This window comes from Panthera tigris, chromosome B1 (genome assembly GCF_018350195.1).
Source record: "Panthera tigris isolate Pti1 chromosome B1, P.tigris_Pti1_mat1.1, whole genome shotgun sequence".
Taxonomy (NCBI): domain Eukaryota; kingdom Metazoa; phylum Chordata; class Mammalia; order Carnivora; family Felidae; genus Panthera; species Panthera tigris.
In genome coordinates this window covers 522,747-544,219 of record NC_056663.1, presented here as the reverse complement: position 1 = coordinate 544,219, position 21,473 = coordinate 522,747, and the positions used below count along the sequence as shown (strand labels likewise).

The 21,473-nt window shown below is 44.8% G+C and overlaps 1 protein-coding gene across 14 annotated transcripts; it reads left to right on the top strand.

Annotated features, from left to right (window-relative positions):
* Nucleotides 1-2,485: 2,485 nt before the first annotated feature.
* Nucleotides 2,486-20,409, top strand: LOC102948964 (zinc finger protein 596-like). 14 transcript variants are annotated; one of them, XM_042982792.1, is made up of 8 exons: nucleotides 4,105-4,474; nucleotides 12,387-12,780; nucleotides 14,000-14,086; nucleotides 14,866-15,028; nucleotides 15,728-15,854; nucleotides 16,583-16,678; nucleotides 17,182-17,264; nucleotides 17,712-20,409. In XM_042982792.1, exons 4-8 carry the CDS (start codon nucleotides 14,915-14,917, stop codon nucleotides 19,500-19,502), a joined length of 2,211 nt encoding a protein of 736 aa, XP_042838726.1. In that variant the 5' UTR covers nucleotides 4,105-4,474; nucleotides 12,387-12,780; nucleotides 14,000-14,086; nucleotides 14,866-14,914; the 3' UTR covers nucleotides 19,503-20,409. The 14 variants fall into 14 exon arrangements, with proteins under 14 accessions (XP_042838729.1, XP_042838732.1, XP_042838734.1 ...); XM_042982795.1 differs by lacking the exons at nucleotides 4,105-4,474; nucleotides 12,387-12,780 and adding an exon at nucleotides 2,486-2,647; XM_042982796.1 differs by lacking the exons at nucleotides 4,105-4,474; nucleotides 12,387-12,780 and adding an exon at nucleotides 3,158-3,203.
* The last annotated feature ends 1,064 nt before the right edge of the window (nucleotides 20,410-21,473 follow it).

Genomic DNA, 21,473 nt, shown 5'->3' with positions numbered 1-21,473 from the left:
AAAGCAAAAGGAAATGCAGATAACATCATTTACAGTCATGTTGGGAATGAAACTTCCACTAGGGTTTGTAACTGTCTTTTTTGTTTGTTTGTTTTTTAAGAAAGAGAGCGTGAGCAGGGGACAGGGGCAGAGGAAGAGAGAATCTTAAGCAGGCTCCATGCTCAGCCAGCACCCCGAGGCAGGGATCAATCCCATGACCCTGGCATCACGACCTGAGCCAAAATCAAGAGCCAGGCACTCAAACAACTGAGCCACCCAGGCGCCCAGTTTCTAACTGTCTTAATGATTTACAAGAAAAACACCATGTTAACAATAGACCTCCAGGAACCTATAGGCTCAATTTCCTGGAGCCTTAAGGTCACCCTCCCCTCTACAGGATGGAAAACCTTCTAGTAGTCAGTCTTCATAATCTCAGTGCAGTGCTTTCTGCCCACAGGTTCTGTTCCCATGCTTTAACAAAACCACTTTTTTTTTGCACCAAAAACATCTCAAGAATTCCTTCTTGGCCGTCAGCTTGGAAAGAATTCATTTCAACATCGGTGCCTACCTGCTGCTGCCTGTGCAGAATTTTCTAAGTACGTGTCAGAACTGGGATGCCATCCCAAGTCATCCTCTAGTGCCTGGGAAACACTGAAAGGATACCCAGGGACCTCCTGGTGGTCCATCAACAGCCCCAGACAAAGAACACAAACCCAGAAGTCCAGACATGAGGGTGGCTGGCAGGAAGTGCAGAAAGGCAGTCAGCACGGAGACAGGGCTGTGGCCTGATGTTTGGTATAGGCAGGGCTTTGGAGACAGGCAGAAATGGATCCTAAGTCCAGCTTCCCTGGAAAACACATGCACAAACCAAAATAAGAATTGTCTCTGAATGACAGATTGTTTTCAGACGAATTTTCATGCCCTATCCTAGTCTGTGAATTTCTATTTTCAGCATTTTGGAAAAATGAACACATATAAATAGTAATCTGGTATTTTTAGAAGAGAGAAGAAAAATGAATATTGCTCCTAGGATATGAATTGGATTATATAAGAAATAAGGATGACAATCTATTCTAGAACCTTATGCTAAACATATAATGTGCCATTTGGAAACCACATCATAAGGAAATAAAACCCGTGAGTACTTTTTTTACATTAAGTTTCATAGTTTCCATGCATCACTTGACCTAGTGATGACAAAAACCATGAGCTCTATGAAAGTGAGTTCTTGCTGCCCCTAAGTAACTGTTTCTAATGAATGATGCTAAATAAGGTATAAGTATTATCTAATAAGGTTTCCACGACACATGACACATTATGTGTAACATAAAAACTTTGTCCTGACTGTTGGCCTGTTGGTCTTTCATATCTCACACATGGTACACACTTCATAGATATCACTTCTTGAAAAGAAGCCTCATAAATTTCATATTTGTATTTCCATTCTAAAAATACTGAAACAAGCTCCCTGCAGTCGTACCGTATGAAAAACACATCTGAAGAAAAAAATGGATATTGTATGTGTGGTACCATAGCAAAAACTGAATACCAAAATAGGATATTCATCACTCCCTTTCACTTACTCCGTCTTTCCAGGTCCATTAGACAACCTACATCCTGTATTTCAGCTTCTTTTTCCAGTGGGCCACGGGAACAGTGAAAACAGCAGCCAGGGCATTTTGACCCATCAGAGCCACGGGGGAAGGGGGGAGGATCTAAGTCAAGCCAGGAACCACTTTCTGTGGTTACTGTGGACCCCCGCGAACTTCACCTATGCTCTGCCTGACTCTGGAAATATTCTAAGTGGCCATGAGGACCCAAGAGCCACTAGTGTCTGCCTGGAAAGGTGGGAGACGGTGTCTATGCTACTGAATTCCTATCCAGAACTTCCTAGGTTACTTCAGGAGCACGGGAAATGCCACTGCCCCAAATGGGAATCTCAAGGGAAGCTTTCTAGGCCTGCCTGGAAAGGCTGCTGCAGGACTAGAAGCCGCTGAGAAGGTGATGCGCACACTGAAAAACGACAATAAATTTTATAAGTCCTGGGGGGCGGGGAGGGGCCGGGAACAACTTGTACCATCCCTGAACATTTGTACAAAAAGGACACAGGAAACTTGAAAATACAGTTGGAAACCTTAGCTCACGGCCAGCTCAGTCAAAAGATGACAAGAACGACGGGAAGCTGTTAGACTAGTTCTGTTAATGTAACAAATGATCAGTATCCTCACGGAGTGCACATGAATTGGTGTAAAATTACTTAGGACCCAACAATATTTTCAAAATGTAACGAAGGCTGGGAAAGCACGGAGACCTCTAGCATGACCCTCACACAACAAGGTTAAAAGGGAATGCATTTGGGATGTGCCCCCTGCTACCCACCCCACCCCACCCCCGCCCCTCCGCCAGCCCTCCGCTGCTCCCGCTGGGTCGAGCCCGGGCACTCCCGTCCACTAGGACCGTTTCCCGCAGTGCACAGGACCCCCCACGTGGCATCCTCTAGGCTGCTCATTTTACTCACTCTCCCTTCGCGGTCGCCCGGCGTCTCCCTCCCGGTCTTTCTTCCCTCAAGTCGCCGCCCACTAGGCACTCGGCGACGGAACGGATGCCGTCTACGTCCTAGCAGCTCACTTTCCAGTGGGATATCGGGAATGTAGGCACACTCTGGCAGGTACGGCCGGGGGAACAGGTTTGGGGACAGAACAGCACGAGGTGTCACACAACGGGGTCGTCCCCTCCCCCAGCCCGGGGCCCAGGGGCCTCGCCCACAAGGTGACCGCGAATGGAAGGCCTGGCGACGGCAGGGCCTCACTGCAGGAGGATGAGAATGGCTCGGATGTGAGTCTTGTGCGAGGAATGGAGTCGGCCGAATGTCATGGCCAGGGGCGGGAGGCGGCAGCCCCGGCGCTAGCGGGATGTGTGTGGGGGGAACATGAAGACCAAGATTTCTTGTACTGAGTGAGGACACGGCGTGGGCGGGGACTAGGGAGGGAGAGCAGAGACCACGAGGGGATGTCTGCGGAGGGGCCGGGCCGGTGTAGGACGTGACCAGCGTGGGGCGGACCCTAAGGAAGGTGAGCGGAAACGGGGCCTGTGCAGGACGCAGACACCGTGAGGCGACACTCAGGCAGGGGATGTGGGGACCGGCGTCAGCGGAAGGGCGGGGCCGGTGCGGGGCGTAGCCGGCGTAGGGCTGGGCCTAGGGACGGCAAGGAGAAATCAGAAGGGTACGTAAGCGGAGAGGCGGTGCCGGTGCCGGACGTCTCACAGATGGGGCGGGGCAAAGGGAGGCAAAGCGGGAAGGTACGTCAGCGGAGGGGCCGGGCCTAGGGAGGTTGATCATAGGGCTCAGACAGGACTTCAGGGAGGGCGGGGGGGGGGGGGGTGCCAGAAGCGTTAGGAGGGGCGGGACCTGTGAAGGACGTGGCCAGCGTATGGCGGGACCTGGGGAGAGAGTAAAGAACAGGGTCGGGGCGTAAACGGAGGGGCGGGGCTAATATATGACGCGGCGACCGTTGGGCGGGGCCAATGGACGGTCAGCGGGAACGGAACCATAGCCATGGGGCGGGCCCGGTCTAGGACGCTGCCGGCATAGGCGGGGCCTGGGGACGTTATAGTGTAACCTGAAGGACACGTAAGCGGAGGGGCGGGGCTACGGAGGTTGAGCGGGAAAGGGGCGTTGACCGAAGGGCGTGGTCGGTACAGGGCGTAGCCAGTGTAGGGCGGGGTCTAGGGACGGTCAGCAGAGAACAGAATGGGAGGTAAGCTGAGGGGCGGGGCTGTTGCAGGACGTGACCAGCGTGGGGCGGGGCTAACGGAGGGTGAGACAGTGGGAACGTCTGCATAGGGGCAGGGCCTAGGGTGTTTAGCGGGGGCGGGGCGGGTCGGTGCCGGTTAGGGATTGGTCAGCTTGAGGCGGGGCCTGGGAGGATTTGGGGGGGAGGGGAAAGGAAGTCAGCGGAGGGGCGTGGCCGGCGTGAGACGTGCCTGGCGTAACGCGGGGTATAGGGAGGGTGAGTGGAGGACCCAACAAGGCGTCAGAGGAGGGGCGGGCGCTAGGAAGAAGAGCGGGGGCGGGGCCGGTGCAGGACGTGGCCAGCGTAAGGCGGGGTCTGGGGGGGGGGGTGAGCGGGGAGGGTACGTCACCGGATGGGCGTGGCCGGTGTAGGATGTGGCCAGCGTGGTTCGGGGCCTAGAGAAGGTGAGCGAAGAGCGGGAACGGTACGTCAGTGGAGGGGCGGTGCTTGTGCAGGACGTTTCCAGCGTGGGGCGTGGCCTAGAGAAGTTGAGCCAAGGTCCGGCGGGTTCCTGACGTGGCTAGCGTGGGGCGGGGCCTGATCGGGGCGTGGCCCCGTGCCGCCCCGCCTTTCCGGGTCCTCCCCTCCTTCCGTCCCACGCGCCGGCAGCCTGGCCGCTCTGGTCGGTTTGTGGGTTTTTGGTGTCCGAGGGATCCTACTGCTGCTTCTCTACCTACAGAGACTGTTTCGGGCAGTTCCAGGTGAGACTCAGAGCCCTGAGGCCTCTTGCACTGAACGCGCCGATGTGTCCTCGTTAGGGTGACAGGTGTGTGTATAGCCCGTTGACTGGACACGCCGGGCTGGGGGTGCGGGCCTCGCGGGACCTCGGAGGCCGCCCTTGGCGCGGGTAGTGGGCCGACCAGGGCAGGCGGGGTCTGTGCTGTTGGCGGAGAGCCGGCGGGATCGGCGCGACGTGGCCCTGAGCAGGGGTTGCTCAGCGGGAGGCTGAGTGTCCGGGACTTGGGGAGAAGCGTGGGTGCCACCGAGAATCGCTTTGGGTCGTTAAGTCGTCGGTGTTGCAGCTTCACGTTTTCCTGGGGCGACTCCCAGAGCTATCTGAAGATGGTTTTTTTATTTTGAGAAGTATGAGATATTCTTTCATTTCTTTTCTTTTTGTTGTATTTAGAGAGAGTGCAAGTGGGGGAGGGGCAGAGGGAGGGACAGAATCCAAAGCAGGCTGCAACCCGGCACCTAGCCAATACAGCGCTGAATCTCAGACCCTGGGATGATGACCTGAGTCAAAATCAACTCCGATGCTCAACCATCTGAGCCACCCAGGCGCCCAGAGAAGTATGGGGTATTTTAATCACTGTTTTTGTTTTCTGTTTCTTAATGCTTTATGTCAAGTTGGGATAATGAATGAGGCCTGTAAAATGGATTCCATTTAGGGAATGTGTGGATTTTGATTCTAATTGATGAAAATTTAATTTTCAATATCTGAGGACATTTGAGAGGGATGTTTCTTGTTTCCTATTGTTAACCTTAAAAACAAAACTGCCAGGGGGCGCCTGGGTGGCTCAGTCGGTGGGCATGGGACTCTGGATTTCTCATCCCTTGATGGCAGGGTCATAGGATTGAACCCCAAGTCGGGCTCCGCGCTGAGTGTGGAGAATGCTTGGATTGTCTCTCTCCCTGCGCCCCTCTTCCCTCCCCTGCGCGAGAGCGCTTGCTCGCTCGCTTTTTCTCCCTCTCTTAAAAAAAAAAAAAAAAAAGAACTGCCTGTTATTTTAGCAGCAACTGATGGGGTTATTGGGGAATGAATAAAAGAGAATTGCAATCCGGGACAAACAAAGCTTTAGAAAAACTGTAGGGAAGCATGGGAACCAAGGGGAGGCTTGCTTTTTTAAGGAGAAAAGGGGTAATTTGGGAAGGTTGCTGTAAACTAAAAGTCCATTGGAGTAAACAGAGTTTGAAGTGTGGTGGTTTCTCACTGGCTGAACTGTTGTTCTGGGGGATAAGGAAAATGTCTTTTCCTCCTTCTGGACTTGTTGAGTAGTATCCACGTGCAAGGCCAAGTCCCCAAAGGGTCCAGTCCCTCTTCCTGTTGGGCCTGCAATTGACTGTGTGTTCTAGGGTGTGAAAGTTTTCCCTGCCACATCTGCCCACTCCATTTTAGGGAGGTTTCCTATTACTAGGTTTCACACCATAAGCATTAAAAATCAGTAAGGAAATTAGATTTTCAAATTTAAATAGCTTCATTTATATCTTTTTAAAAGATTTATTTATTTTGAGAGATCATGAGAGGGGAGGGGCAGAGAGAGAGGGAGACAGAGAATTCCAGGCAGGCTCTGCACTGTCAGCAAAGAGCCCAGTGTGGGGCTCAAACTCATGAACCATGAGATCATGACCTAAGCCAAAATCGGGAATTGGACGCTCAACCCATTGAGCCCCTCCAGGTGCCCCAATGTACACGTCATAAACTTTAACATGGAAGTGTAAGTTAACATCTCTTTTTTATATTTCCTTTGGAAAATCTGATCCTGGTTGGAACTTGGCACTACCTGACTCTAAATACTCTGCTGCATAACTTCTCAAAGATTATTTACAAGAGAAGACATTCTTCTGGATTTCTCGAAACTTTTTTTTAATAGTTTCTTTTTTTAATGTTTATTTATTTTTGAGAGAGAGCGAGCAAGCAGGGGAGGGACAAAGAGACAGACAGATAGAGGATCTGAAGCGATCTACATGCTAACCACAGAGAGCTGAATGCGGGGCTTAAACTCATGAAACATGAGATCATGACCTGACCCTAAGTCAGATGCTTAACCAACTGAGCCACCCAGGTGCCCTCTTTCTCAAAAGTTTTAAGTTGATTTAATATTAGTATTTGAACTCAAATCAGTTCAGAAATTGGAAGATATATTTCTGTTAGGCAACAGAACAGTAACCACCCTGGAGGTCCTATAAAGAAGGGGACCCAGTGCTCCTCCAAGTCTCCAAATCTCCATTCCCCTGAGCTCAACTTACTCCACTCAGACCTGCTGGGAAGTGGACTCCATTAAGGAGCCAGGACTTTACATCATTGGTGGTTAAGTGACCTTGACATTTGGACTCTCCGTTTGGTTTTTCTTTTTCCCTCTATGCTTACCTATGAGTCCAGTGATAGAATTCTGTCTCTGACCCATCCAGCCTCCAGACCACCTTCTCTGTTAAATCTTCAGTGTTTAGGTGTGTACATAATATGCACTTGGGAGTCTCCACATTAGATGGAGTGAGTTTTCTTGGGTCTATGTGGGGTACATATCCCTATGAGTAACTGAGCCCAAAAGGTGGGTATCTTGAGTAAACCAAACTCTGTACACAATGTCTTCAAGTCTCTGTTTTCCTGGGTCCTTTTTTCAGGAGAAAATTCAACCCTACATAAGTACTGTTTATTATAATGGAAACTATTATTAAGCCACTTTTCATTGAGGTTACAAGTTATTTCACATAACTGTGAATTTTGACTTGTGCATTGGCTTTTTCATGTGTGAATCTGCATGTTATCAAAACTCTCTGAAGAAAGAGCTCTGAACACATGGCTACAGAGCATACACACACAAACCACTGGTAGCGTTTGCTGAAATGTAGTAGCTGGTCAGGCCTGGAGCTTTATTGATTATTGATCAATATTATTGATTAATATTGATTATTGATGCTTTAATGGCATGGAGAACAATGATGAGTGATGTCAGCTGACTCAACACATGACAAATCACATTGGTGATCTGTAAAGACTCAAAAGGATGACTGAACCTGATAGGTTGAAGATAGCATCTCCTCTCTCACCTGAATGACCATTGTCCTGTGACTGAATGTTAACACTCGACTGCATAACTGAGACAAAAATCAGGATGTCAGAACTTCAAATGACCCACCACCCCTGTATTGAAACCTTGAGCCACTCTGCCTCTTCCTGACACCGGGACATAGCAGCTGTCTCTCAGTCACATTGAGCTTCCATCAAGGAAGCTTGCCTTTTCCATTAGAAGCCCTGTACGTATCAAAGATGCATAAAACATTGCAACATAAGAACTAGGATATCCTGGGAAATCGTTGCGAATTATATATCAACAGGGCAGAGCCTAGGGATTTGATATTCTCTTTTTGTTTTCCAGGTTGAACGCTGCTCATGTTCTGTCTGATAAACACTAATTATCTTGCACTGCTGAGTTAAAGGGTAGAAGGAACCACGGGCTCCTGGGTGGCTCAGTTGATTCTGCAAATGGCTTTGGCTCAGGTCATGATCTCACGGTTCATGGGTTTGAGCCCTACGTCGGGCTCTGTGCCAACAGCTCAGAGCCTGGAGTCTGCTTTCAATTCTGTGTCTCCCTCTCACTCTGCCCCTTCCCCTCTCACACTCTCTCTAAATAAATAAATAAAACATAATAATAATTTTAAAAATGATAGAAGGAACCAGCAGTAGGAAGCCAACTATCTCAGACCCAATATAAGTTTCTCTATCTTATTACTTTAAGATCAGTGTCTACTTTCTCCTCTCTGCCTCAGATATCATTGTATTGGGATAAATATAAGCTCTGTCTCAGTAATTGTATCATAATCCTTCTATCCATTTTCCTTTCAAAACAAGTTTCCATATTGTCTTTTGTTTGCCTAAAAATTACACAAACTGGTTTTAATACTTTTTGCCAGTGATGAAAACAGCACAAAAGATATTTAATAAATGCTGAAACCTAGCTAGCTTATTAGCTGTCACCGGAGGGCTGTTACTATCACTTTCTATCCCAGTGCCTAGACCCACTTGCACATTCACAGTCCTGTTTGGCTTGTCCCACCTTAGAACATTTGTACTTGTCTGTTCTTCTCTGTATGGCTCTTCCCCAGATCTCGTCATGAATGCCTGCCACTATCATTTCTCTACTTTCTCAGAACCGCATTCTCTGAACACATGTTTTTACAACAAATTTTCTTTTCTAACAACAAATATTTTCAGGATTTATTCAAGTAGGTCATATTTACAACTGTGCCTAGGGGCCCTTGGGTGGCTCAGTTGGTTAAGCATCCGACTTCAGCTCAGGTCATGATCTCACAGTTCACGGGTTCAAGCACTATGTCTGGCTCTGTGCTGACAGCTCAGAGCCTGGAGCCTGCTTCAGATTCTGTGTATGTGTCTCTGCCCCTCTGCTCTCCCTGCCTCTCTCACTCTCTCCCTCTTTCTTTCACAAATAAATACACGTTAAATAAAAAAAGAACTGCCTAAAATTCAAAAAGGGGAATCTCTTATATCTGTTTTTGGATTTTTTTCTTATAGAGATCTTTGTAAGTTGTTATTCCTGTATAATTTATCAACATTCTGGGTCTTGAATCCATATGTCTGTGACCCCACTGCCCCTGCCATTCTGCAGAATGGATGTCGTGTTAGCAGGCATGAAAACTACAGTAATCTTATTGTCCATTTCCATCAGAGCTCTTGGGTGACCAGATGCATTGTCAATGAGCAGTGATATTTTGAAAAGGATTTTTTTTCTGAGCAGTAGGTCTCAACAGTGGGGTTAAATACTCAGCAAACCACGTTGTAAAGAGATGCGCTATCATCCAGCCTTTGTTGTCTGTTGATGGAGCTCAGCCAGGGTCGATTTAGTATAATTCTTAAGAGCCCCAGGATTTTCAGGATGGTACATGGGTGTTGGCTTCAACTTAGTCACCAGCCGCATTAGCTCCTAACGAGAGTCAGTCTGTACTTCGCAGCTTTGAAGCCAGCCGCTGACTTCTCTCTGGCTATGAAAGTCCTGGATGGCATCTTCCAACAGAAGGCTTCCAGTAGATTTTCCAACTTAAAAGCTGTTGGTCGGTGCAGCCACCAGCATGAATTGTCTCAGCCAGATCCTCTGGATAACTGGCTGCAGCTTCTGTATCAACACTCACTGCCTCACCTTGCAGTTTTATGTTATGGAGACGACTTCTTTTCCTTACTCCCACCAACCATCCTCTGCTCGCATCAGATGTTTTTCTGAAGTTTCTTCACCTCCCTCTGCTCGCATCAGATGTTTTTCTGAAGTTTCTTCACCTCCCACATCCTTCAGAGAATTAATTGAAGAGAGTCAGGGCCTTGCTCTGGATTAGGCTTTGGCTTCAGGGAATGGTGACCTTCTATACAGACCACACAAACCTTCTCCATATCTACAATAGGTCTGTTTCAGTTCACTTTCTTTTTTTTAATGTGTATTTATTTTTGAGATAGAGACAGAGCACGAGCAGAGGAGGGGCAGAGAGAGAGAGACACACACACAAAATCCTAAGCAGGTTCCAGACTCTGAGCCGTCAGCACAGATCCCGACACGGGGCCGGATCCCACGAACCATGAGATCGTGACCTGAGCCGAAGTCGGACGCTTAACCGACTAAGCCACCCAGGCTCCCCTCACTTCACATTCTTATCACCCATGTGTTCACTGGAGTTGCACTTTTAATTTCCTTCAAGGACTCTTCCTTTGCATTCACAGCTTGGCTGACTTTTTGGCACAAGACACCTAGCTTTCAGCCTGTCTCTGCTTTCAGCGTGCCTTTCTCACGAAGCTCATTCATTTCTAGCTCTTGATTTAACGTGACAGACCTTGAACACTTAGGAGGCCGGTGTAGGGCTGTCTCATGGAAAAGAGGCCCCAGGAGAGGAGGAGGGGGACAGCTGGCAGGTGGAGCAGTCAGAATACACACAACACTTACTGATTAAGGTAGCCCACACCTATGGGCACAGCTCGTGGCACCCCAAAACAATTGCAATAGTAACATCAAAGATCACTGAGCACAGACCACAGTAACAAATATGATAATGAAAATGTTTTAAATATTGTGAGAATTCCCAAACTGTGACAGAGATAATGTGAGCAATTGCCCTTGGAAAAATGGCACCGAGCAACATGGCATTGCCACATACCTTTGTGAAAAGCAGTATCTGTAAAGCACAATACAACAAAGTGTGCCTGCCTGTAGTTAAGACCTAGAGGAGAAGAGGTTCGCTATTCTTCTGGGCCCAGGCCACCACCTTCAGCAGCCCCCTCCTCTTCATCTCCAGGCAAGCAAATGAAATCCTAGAGCAGACCCTTCCTCTTCTCCAAGTCAGATTTAGTTGACATGCTACCGACTGCCATGCTCTACACACACAAAATATGATAGGTTCCATGAATAAATTATACCTTCAATGTTCATTTTCCCATACATAGGATGTGTTTCAACTATTTTTGAATAATACGAAAAAGTATATACGTCTTAGGATCTGTCTTCATATATAAAAGAATAAATTACTTGTGAAGGAAAATCAGGCAATGTATTTTCATTTCAGGCACTGGCATTTGGTTCCCAAAAGAACAGTTTGTCCTTTTTTTCTTCTTAATGTGTTTGTATCAAATATAAAAGTGAACCTATAGTAACTCTCAAAAGGGAGCATAATTTTTACAGCGGGAATTTAAGGTAATCAGGTTCTCGTTTCCCTGGTTCTCTGACACGTTCCTGTCTTGCCAGCCTCGTCACACTGCACCATCCTTGAGGCAATGAGGGCTTCTGCTCATCAGAAAGGAGTGTCTGCGGTAGGAGACTGTGGACCAGGCTTGTGCCACACAGAGAGTGGAGCTCTATTAGAGAGTAAAAAGGATACGTGGTCAGATCCTGCGTTGTTTAAGGGCTCATTTAGAAGAGATCATTTAAAGAAATTTTTAAAAAACAAGAAAACTTTGTGTACAGAATCTCAAAGGATATATCTTTTAGGAAAACTTGTAGTAGAAAATACAGATGTTTTAGTCAGTTTCCTAAAAACTTATTTGAGCAAAGCCTTAGGACTCCCCATGGAGGTAGGCAGGAGCACTATTAGAGACTTTCCCCCCTCCCCTGGTAACAGAACTCGTGTAAAATTGCTGAGAGAAGCCAAACCATTTGTGTCCCAGGGGCTGAGAGCAAACTACAGTCGGGTGAGTTGGGTGGACTGGACGGGGAGGCAGGCTAGTGGATTTCTGAAGATGATGGCAGGTCTAAAGGTCCTACTTGTAAGGCCAGTGAGAAAGCAGGGAAGAAGTTAAAGCTGGAGAGTGTTAGGAATGAAATGTGTGCTTGTAAGTGATATTAGCCCCACCCAGCAGCCTCTGGAGAGGGGAGTGGTTGCTGGAGGTTGAGCTCTAGAAACACTCTTGAACACCGGAGACCAACCTGCAGGCTGGTGAGAGCTTCCATCTGCTGGAGGGTAATCCTGCCCACCTCCATGGGGACTGATGGATCCTGCCCTGGGGACCCTTCTGGACCTCACCCGTGTACCTCTTCATCTGACTGTTCATCCTTGTAATAAACCAGTAAAACTGAGTAAAGTGTTTTCCTAAATTCTAGGAGTCATTCTAGAAAATTGCCAAGCCTAATTTGAGGGATTGTGGGAACCCTTGAATCCACAATGCTCTCGGCAGAAAATGTGGGCGGTCTGGGCACTACATTTATGGTTGGCATCTGAAGTAGAGGAAGTCTCATGGGGCTAAGACTTTGAACTTGTGGGATCTGATGCTGACTCCAGGAAGATGGTGTCAGAATGAACTGAATCCTTGGACACCCAGGCAATGTCAGAGAATTAGTTGCTGGTGTGAAGAAAACTATACGAATTTTTAGATTTTGAGAAATCTATGACTGTTGTCTGTTACAGGGTGTTGGTCAGTAAGTGGGTGGAAGAAATGGACGTATAAGGAAGGTAAGAAGGCAGAACTAACAAAATATGCTTTTTTTTGTCTCAGATGTTATTGAGCACGAGCCATGTAACCAGGCATTGGGATAGGTCATGCGTATGCAGTTAGAATAAAACAGCTTTTCTTATTTTGGGGGGGTGGATGCATGCAGAAAGGATTACATGGGGATTGAAGTGGGCACTAAAAGGAATGGAATTAGGGGCTGATAGACTTCAAGTGGTGTCAGAGGATTGTAGGTTCCCAGGTGTGAGGAGAACCTGGGCATGGGGAATGATTCTGTGGACAAGCTGGAATGAGAGAGGCTGTGATTGCTGGAGGGATCTCAGATTCTTCATCTGACAGGGGGAATTCCTGGTAAGTCCTGGCAGGGGGCTGTACCTGTGACCATGTTTAGAAATTGAATTTGGGAAACAACATAATTGAAATACTGGCTGTATCATTCCTTACCATGTAACTTTCTCATATTACTAATGTTCTCTGAAACTGTTCCTGTCATTTGTTAATGTCATTCTGGGCTGCAATAATAAAATATGTGGGGACTTGTGCAACCCACATTTATTTTTCACAGTTCTCGAGACTGGGAACTCCCAAGACCAAGGTGTCAGCAGATTCAGACAGACCAGTTCCTGGCTTGCAGAAGCCTGTCTTTTCATTGTGTCCCAACTTGGTAGAGAGAGAGAGCAAGTGAGCTGTGGTCCGTTCCTCTAAGAATGACTTCAATCCCTTCATGGGGGACCTCCTTTCATGACCTCATCTAAACCTAATTACCTCTAAAACGCCACACGTCCAGATACCATCATGGGAATTAGGGCTTTGACATAGGGATTTGGGTGGGAGAGGAGGGGACACAGGAATTCAGTCCATAGGAGTGACTATGCTGAAATCGGCAGAGTCTTTGTGAGGATTAATTAAGTGAATGTTTTTAAGTTTCCAAGCAGAGAGTCCTATTATTAAACTTTGAATTTGTCTTCCTTATTTTTTGGACTCCAGGTGTAAGGAGGTGAGTTACGTCTACTTTTGTGTGTGATACAAAATCATTTTTCCATGAAATACATTTAAGTAGAAACAAAATTTTGGTAAGAATTCAGTTTACCAATATGTTTAAATATACAATTTATGAAATGCTGGGGTCTCATTTGTGGTGATGACTAATATACAACAATATTCCAGTTACAACTTTACTAAAATGTCAGATTGAACAAATATATTCCCTCTTAAAACAAAACCTCTGCATTGTACGTTTTCTAAGTCGGGCACTTTTAGGTTTGGGGTTCAGGGAGGGAATTAAATATCCCTATGAAAAGTTGGCAGTTAACTTAGAAATAATGATTTTCATTGCCTTGTCTGAAAATAAAAAAGAATATTCCTATCTTATTGACGAGCAGCAGTAGCCAAAGCCTTGTCACTCTGACCCAAGCAGAAGTGAGAGCTCCCGCAATTGTCTCAGGGCATGTGGCGTGTTCTTGTAGGGGGAGCTGGGGGGTTGCATGCAGGCGCATCAGGGATTCATGACCAAGGGGTCTGGGAATTGTGGGTAAGACTGGAGTCTCTTGGCTTCTCTCTCCTTGCCCAGCTTTTCCTGCATATGGTTTGCACTCTCTGTGAGTGGAAATCCGGAGGAAGAGACGTGGTGGCCGAACCCTTGATGATGCACCTGCAGGTGGGTGGATACGCGATCCTTCTCCTGAATGATGCCTCTGTTGCCTGTGGCTGGGAAGGCTTCTCTTGGCCCAAGTCTTCGAAGTGCATCCAGGCAGCTTTCAAGGGTCTGGGTTCTAGTTCATTGTTGCCAGGACGCGCAGATACTTTTTGTTGGTCAGGGATGGATCAGGAAGAAGTCTCATTTCCAGCATTTACACCAGTGTATCTCATGCTCCTTAAGGATGTCCTTGCAGAAAAGAAATACGCAGAGTTTTCCTTCCTCGTGCAGTGTATGGGCTTGGTTGGGGGGTGATTTACCCGTGGGCCATGGTAGTGGCTGCAGTGACCTCGGCACGTGGTGACAGGTGCTAGAGATGAGCAGGACCAGCAGTTTACACTCCACTGAGGAGGCGGGCCTTTGAGCAGGTCAGCTCTGCAGTTTTCCAGAGAGTACAAGAAACTTTTGTGTGAGAGAGGAAATCAGCCATCATTTCTTTTCCCCTCAGTTTTAAGCTTACTAAAGGTTTGGTAACATACACTTGACTAATCTGGAAACTTCCAAAGATGACTAAATCCTCTTTACTACCCTTATCCCTTTTTACCCATTTTCCCTCGTTATAATTAAACTTTTTAAAATTGGAAATCTGAAAACAGTGCCTAGGGAGTATTTTTCAAAAAATTAACTCTGTATTTGGCAGAATGTGGATAAAACTAGAGTCAAATTTAGAATCCTGTTGCAATTTTAGAAGGATTAGAGAGGCTATAAGTAATCGAGAGGATTCTATTGCCTTTCAACAGAAAAACGGGATTAACATACAGAGGATTGATGCAGTGATCATTGTTAAGAATGGAGAGCTCACTGCAGGAGAGATCACTGTGGGGCCATCCTTCGGACGAGCCATCTCAGGAGCCCCTAACCGGACCGCAGGACCTGTCTGCCCTGATACCTTATAAAGAACAAGTGAGTTTTTAAGATGAGAGGTGTGACTTGTTGACCCCAAGTTCTGCATGAAAGTTGTTCATCCTGCAGAATGCTGGGCATTGCTTCATAGGTGTCTATCTTTAATGTTAATATACCTACACTTGTATGTATGAAGTGTTTGCTGTAAAAGAAGCATCTGCACATTATCTCACTGAAACTCTCAGTACCACTACGTATGTATATATGTGTGTGTGTATATATGTATATGTATATATGTATATATACATATATATATATACATATATATGTATATATACATATTTTTTTCTTTTTTTAGTAATTTCTACAGCAAGCCTGGCGCCCAAACTCATGACCCTGAGGCCAAGAGTCACATGCTCTTCCAACTGAGCCAGCCAAGTGCTTCTCAATAGTACTTACTATTTAACCTATGTTATAATTGCCACCCAGGATGTCAAAATTACCAGCTTATTGGAAAATTGCCAGGTTATTTCATATTGAGATTCCTTTATGATGAAGTAATTGTGTGTGTATTTCTGATTGAATGTGTCTGAAGGGCAGAAGGCAGATCGGCACAGTAGGAACATTTGATTTGAACCACAAATGGAGTTTAAGTTTTCTATTCATACAGCTCCCCCATCTGCTATCACTATCATGTTGACAGCTGCCCCCTAGGGATTGTTCAGCCTGGCCCTACTGAAACAATATCTGATATTTTAGGAATCTGTGACCTACAAAGATGTAGCTGTAGACTTCACCCAGGAAGAGTGGGCCCTGATGGACACATCCCAGAGAACGCTGTACAGAGATGTGACGCTGGAAAACATTAGTCATCTGGTCTCTGTGGGTGAGTCTGTCACCATCTATTCATTCATTCATCCATCCTTCCATACATCCATCCATCTTTTTGTTTATTAACCTTGTATCCAGGAGAGCTTCCACATATTCTAATACAGCTGTCTGCCCTAACTCATATCTTTTGTAGCATTTCTGAATACTAGATGGAATTTGTAACTTTCTCTACTTTCATCCTGTGTGTTACATGATAATTTGAATACAGTCTTCTTGGCCACAAGTGTGTATCTACTGCACTTTCTCCAAGACCCAGAACAATGCTGGGAATACAATGAATATTTTTTGAATGAATAAATAAATATCCTGAATATTTTCTGTCCTGGGCAGTATGATGAAGCGTGAGCACAGTAGAAAATATAACATCTTGTATCACTTTCCACATAAAACTCCACAGAATATTCTGGTGGCGCTTATGTGTATTGTATTCCTTTGAAAATAGTGTTAATCCCCTTGTGAGAACATTTAATTTCTTCTGGATGCAAACACTAAGCCTTCTGCTCTCTCTCAGCTTGGGCAGGCGCATCAGCAATCAGAGATCTTACTGTCCTTGGGTGCAGTGTCAGGCTGAGAACATTTATCAATGTTTTTAGTGTTCAAGGTGTTATTCTCTGGGCTGTTCTTCCACGCTCATGTTCTTCCTTGGTTGCCTGTACAGTAGAACATCAGGCGCTGTTCTTGGCACAGAACTGAAAATTCACATACCATTCTCCATTGATATAGGGTGTCATTTCTTCAGATCAGATGTGATCTCCCAGTGGGAGCAAAGAGGGGAGCTGTGGAGGGAAGAAAGAGGACCTCCCCAAGGCTGGAGTCCAGGTGAGCTGCAGACATGCGCTCAGTGTGAGAAGGCTAGTGAGTAAGCAGGGTCTTATTGATGTCAGTGCAGATTTCCTTGAGTGAACGACAGCTTCAGAAACTGTGAGTGGCCAATGAGACAACATTCCTCAGACTGTGTCATTATTTCTTCCATATCAGTTTCTCTTCATGTACCTGTACTTACATTTCACCTCAGGCAAGCAAATGTTCCTGTCCTCGTTGGAGGTAAAATTTCACATTGTGGTCTTTGTCATGATTTCTTTTAGGATTTCCACTCTTGATATTCTCTGCAACAGCCCATCATTATTTTATTCTTTAACTTAAACATTGAGTTTTGTTCTAATTGATATTATTCTAAAATGTATGTCTGTTCACCAGTATTTTCCTCAATTTCACATCATTTGGTCACGTGTGCTTACCTGGTCTCGTGAGCTTTTCAACACTTTAATTTCCTACTCAAGGTATTTCTTAGGTTTATTTCTTTTTTTCCTCAATTGTTTTAGGCATGAAAAACAGCCATAACAAGCAAGAAATAATACCTATGCAAGATATCTGCATGAACGACCCACCTAACTGCTGGACAGTAGTAAGTGTCATGAGGAGGAACCTTGCCTATCCACGTTCAAGGCCTGGGAGGAGCCTAAATTATCAATTTAGAAGGATCATATAACAATTGTTACAGTTTGATATAAGTACCTTCTCAGAGAATGTGATTGAAAATTTAAATATGGGGAAGAAATTATCCTGGACTTAAGATAAAATTATTCTGATAAGCGGATAATTATATAACTATGGTTTATTGGCATGACACGTAATGATATCTTCATAAACTCTCAGCCCTCCAATAAAGATGCTACAAAGGGTAAAAATGTGCATGCTGGAGATGAATGCCCCATGTATATGTAAGTGATCTGGGGAAGGTTTTAGTTGGAGATTATCACTGAGTGGTCAGCCTGGAATTCATAGGTAGAGAACTGGGTGCATGCATTTTTGGGAGAAGTCCTATAACAGTCTTTCATCTCTTTCCCGACAGCAGAAATATCACACGGGAGAAGACCTCTCCGTATATAGTGGGTTTGATGAAGTTTTTACTCACACGTACACATTGACTCAACATGTCTTAACTCACACTGTACGGAAACCCTATAAATGTAATGAATGTGGAAAACACTTCACCCGAAATGCCAACCTTCGTACTCATAAAATAACCCACACAGGAGAGAATCCATTTGCTTGTAATCAGTGTGGGAGGCGCTTCAGGTATTTTTCATCTTTAACTAGACATAAGCGAATTCATACTGGAGAGAAGCCTTACGAATGTCGTCTATGTGGCAAAGCCTTTGTTCGAAGTTCCATTAAACGGCATGAGAGAACTCACACTGGAGAGAAACCATTTAAATGTCATCTATGTGGAAAAGGCTTCGTTACTAGGTCTAATCTTCGAGAACATGAGAGAACTCACACCGGAGAAAAACCATATACATGTCATCAGTGTGGAAAAGCCTTTGTTACAAGCTCTAATCTTCGAGAACATGAGAGAACTCACAGTGGAGAGAAACCATATAAGTGTCATCTATGTGGAAAAGCCTTTGTTCAAAGCTCTTGTCTTAGAGACCATGAGAGAATTCATACTGGAGAGAAACCGTATAAATGTCCTATATGTGGAAGAGCCTTTGTTACAAGCTCTTGTCTTCGAAAACATGAGAGAACTCACACTGGAGAGAGACCGTATGCATGTCATCTATGTGGAAAAGCTTTTATTCAAAGCTCTAATCTTAGAGACCATGAGAGAACTCACACTGGAGAGAAACCATATACTTGTCATCTATGTGGAAAAGCCTTTGTTACAAGCTCTAATCTTCGAGAACATGAGAGAACTCACAGTGGAGAGAAACCATACAAATGTCATCTATGTGGAAAAGCCTTTGTTCAAAGTTCTTATCTTAGAGACCATGAGAGAACTCACACCGGAGAGAAACCATATAAATGTCATCTATGTGGAAAAGCCTTTGTTACAAGCTCTTGTCTTAGAAAACATGAGAGAACTCACACTGGTGAGAAACCATATACATGTCATCTATGCGGAAAATCCTTTGTTCAAAGTTCTAATCTTCGAGAACATGAGAGAACTCACACTGGTGAGAAACCATACAAATGTCATCTATGTGGAAAAGCCTTTGTTACAAGCTCTAATCTTAGAAAGCACGAGAAAACTCACACTGGAGAGAAACCATATACATGTCACCTATGTGGAAAAGCCTTTGTTCAAAGCTCTTATCTTAGAGAACATGAGAGGATTCACACTGGAGAGAAACCATATACATGTCATCTATGTGGAAAAGCCTTTGTTCAAAGCTCTTGTCTTAGAAAACATGAGAGAGCTCACACTGGAGAGGAACAGTATATATGTCATCTATGTGGAAAAGCCTTTGTTACAAGCTCTGATCTTAGAGACCATGAAGGAACTCACACTGGAGAGGAACAATATATATGTCATCTATGTGGAAAAGCCTTTGTTACAAACTCTGATCTTAGAGACCATGAGGACACTCACACTGGAGAGGAACAATATATATGCCATCTATGTGGAAAAGCCTTTGTTACAAATTCTGATCTTAGAGACCATGAGGGGACTCACACTGGAGAGGAACAATATATATGTCATCTATGTGGAAAAGCCTTTGTTACAAATTCTGATCTTAGAGACCATGAGGGGACTCACACTGGAGAGGAACAATATATTTGTCATCTATGTGGAAAAGCCTTTGTTACAAGCTCCGATCTTAGAGACCATGAGGGAACTCACTTTAATTATAGTGAATGAACATGGAAGTGCCTTTAGCCACAGCCCTAATATAATATCAACCACAAGACTCATGTGGGGGAAGTTCTATGGTCATATTCATTATGGAAATGCCTTCATTTTTAATTTATCCTTACATAACATGAGTGAACTGCATGTGGAGGAACCCTGTATTTATAATCAAGGAGGAAGAGACATAAGCTGGTCTCTGGTCATAGGGTGGACAAGAAACTCCAGTATGAATAATAATCTAATCTCCCTTCAATGGGAAATTACGCAGGAAAATCTTTACAGAAGGAGATCACTCCAGGACAATAACAGAAAAATTAATGCTGAAGAAGTTATTCATTATTATATGCATGGAAAACCTTTACTAGTAGAAAAACTGTTGTAGGCATGTGAAGTTTCACACTCTATATAATAGTGAATGAATGAAAGTCTTCAGTGATTTTAATTCCGTAGTCAACATGTAGTTTCTCACACTGTATATATACATTGATAGAATCAGATGAAAGGTTAGACTTTGCATTAGAAATCCCTGACTAGGAAAAACATTTATCAAGAATGTCTTAATAGAGTTTAGTCATTAAATTGTAATTTTGCCTAACGGCCTCTTATAAAAATATAAGAAAGATATGTAGAATTGTGACATCATCTGGGAATTCTAAATTCAGTATTTTGTAACAATAATTTTTTTGCAGTAGTTCTTGGAACTGCATATGAGGCAAACTTGTTGCTGAGAAATCCATTATGTTGGTCAGGGTCCTATTTTTCATGCAGCAATAGTAATTATGATGATTGGATTCAACTAGAAAGTGTCTTTGAATATTAACTGAAAAACATAGAACACAAGATGATGCGTCATTACTACATATTGTTAACCACGTATGTAGGTCGTAATGATGAATTAAAGATTCTTATATAGATAGTTTGTGACTGAACCCTGTATAAATTTTCATTTTAAAATGCCATTATTGAAACAAAGAAGGGTATTACCTAACAATAAGGGGGTCCATTCAACAACAGGATATAACATCTGTAAATATTTATGCGCTCAACATAGGAGCACCTACATATATAAAACAAATACAAACAGATGTCAAGGGAGAGACAGTTATGCCGTAGAAGGGGGATGTTAATACACACTTTCATCAATGAACGAATCATTCGGACAAAAATCAGATAACATCTACCATAAGTGACACGTTAGATGAGATGGACTTCACAGAGGTACACCGCACACTTCATCCCAAAGCAGCAGAATAACATACTCTTGGCAAGTTTCCATGAGACATTCTCCAGAATTGGTCATAGTTACTGCCTGTTAGTAGCAATGAGTAATTTTTTTTTCTCTTTTACCCAAGCCATGTAATTGCCCCTCTTCCTCGCTCTCCTATAAAGCCCTTGCTTTCACCCCACAGATAAGACACTTTTCTGTTTACTGCTGGAATCGGTGCTCCCCAAACTGCAAATCTTTAATCCCAAGTAAACACTCATCTGCCTCTCGTTGCAGCTCTTGTTTTCAGGTGGCAATGGGGACAAGTAATGTTTCTTTTCCTTTCTTGGCCAGGCACTACAGAGCGTGACCTGGGAGAGCTGATTTTGGAAGGAACTCTCTATTCTGGCTCTCCCAGTTTTCAGGATCCAACCCGCAGCTCCAGAATGAGTGTGATCACTCTGCCACTGCCTCAAAACGTGCTATCATAGGCCACCAAACGATTGAAGAAAAATAATAGTTTAAAAAAAACTTTTAATATTTATTTATTTTGGAGAGGGAGAAGGAGAGAGAGCATGAGCAGGGGAGGGACAAGAGGGGGAGAGAGAAAATCCAAGCCAGGCTCTGCGCTGTCAGTGCAGAGCCCGATGTGAGGCTCAAACTCACGGACTGAGATCATGACCTAAGCCAAAATCAAGAGTCAGATGCTCACTCGACTGAGCCACCCAGGCGCCCCTCCATTACATGTTTTGATGACTGCCCCGCACCGGTGTGTG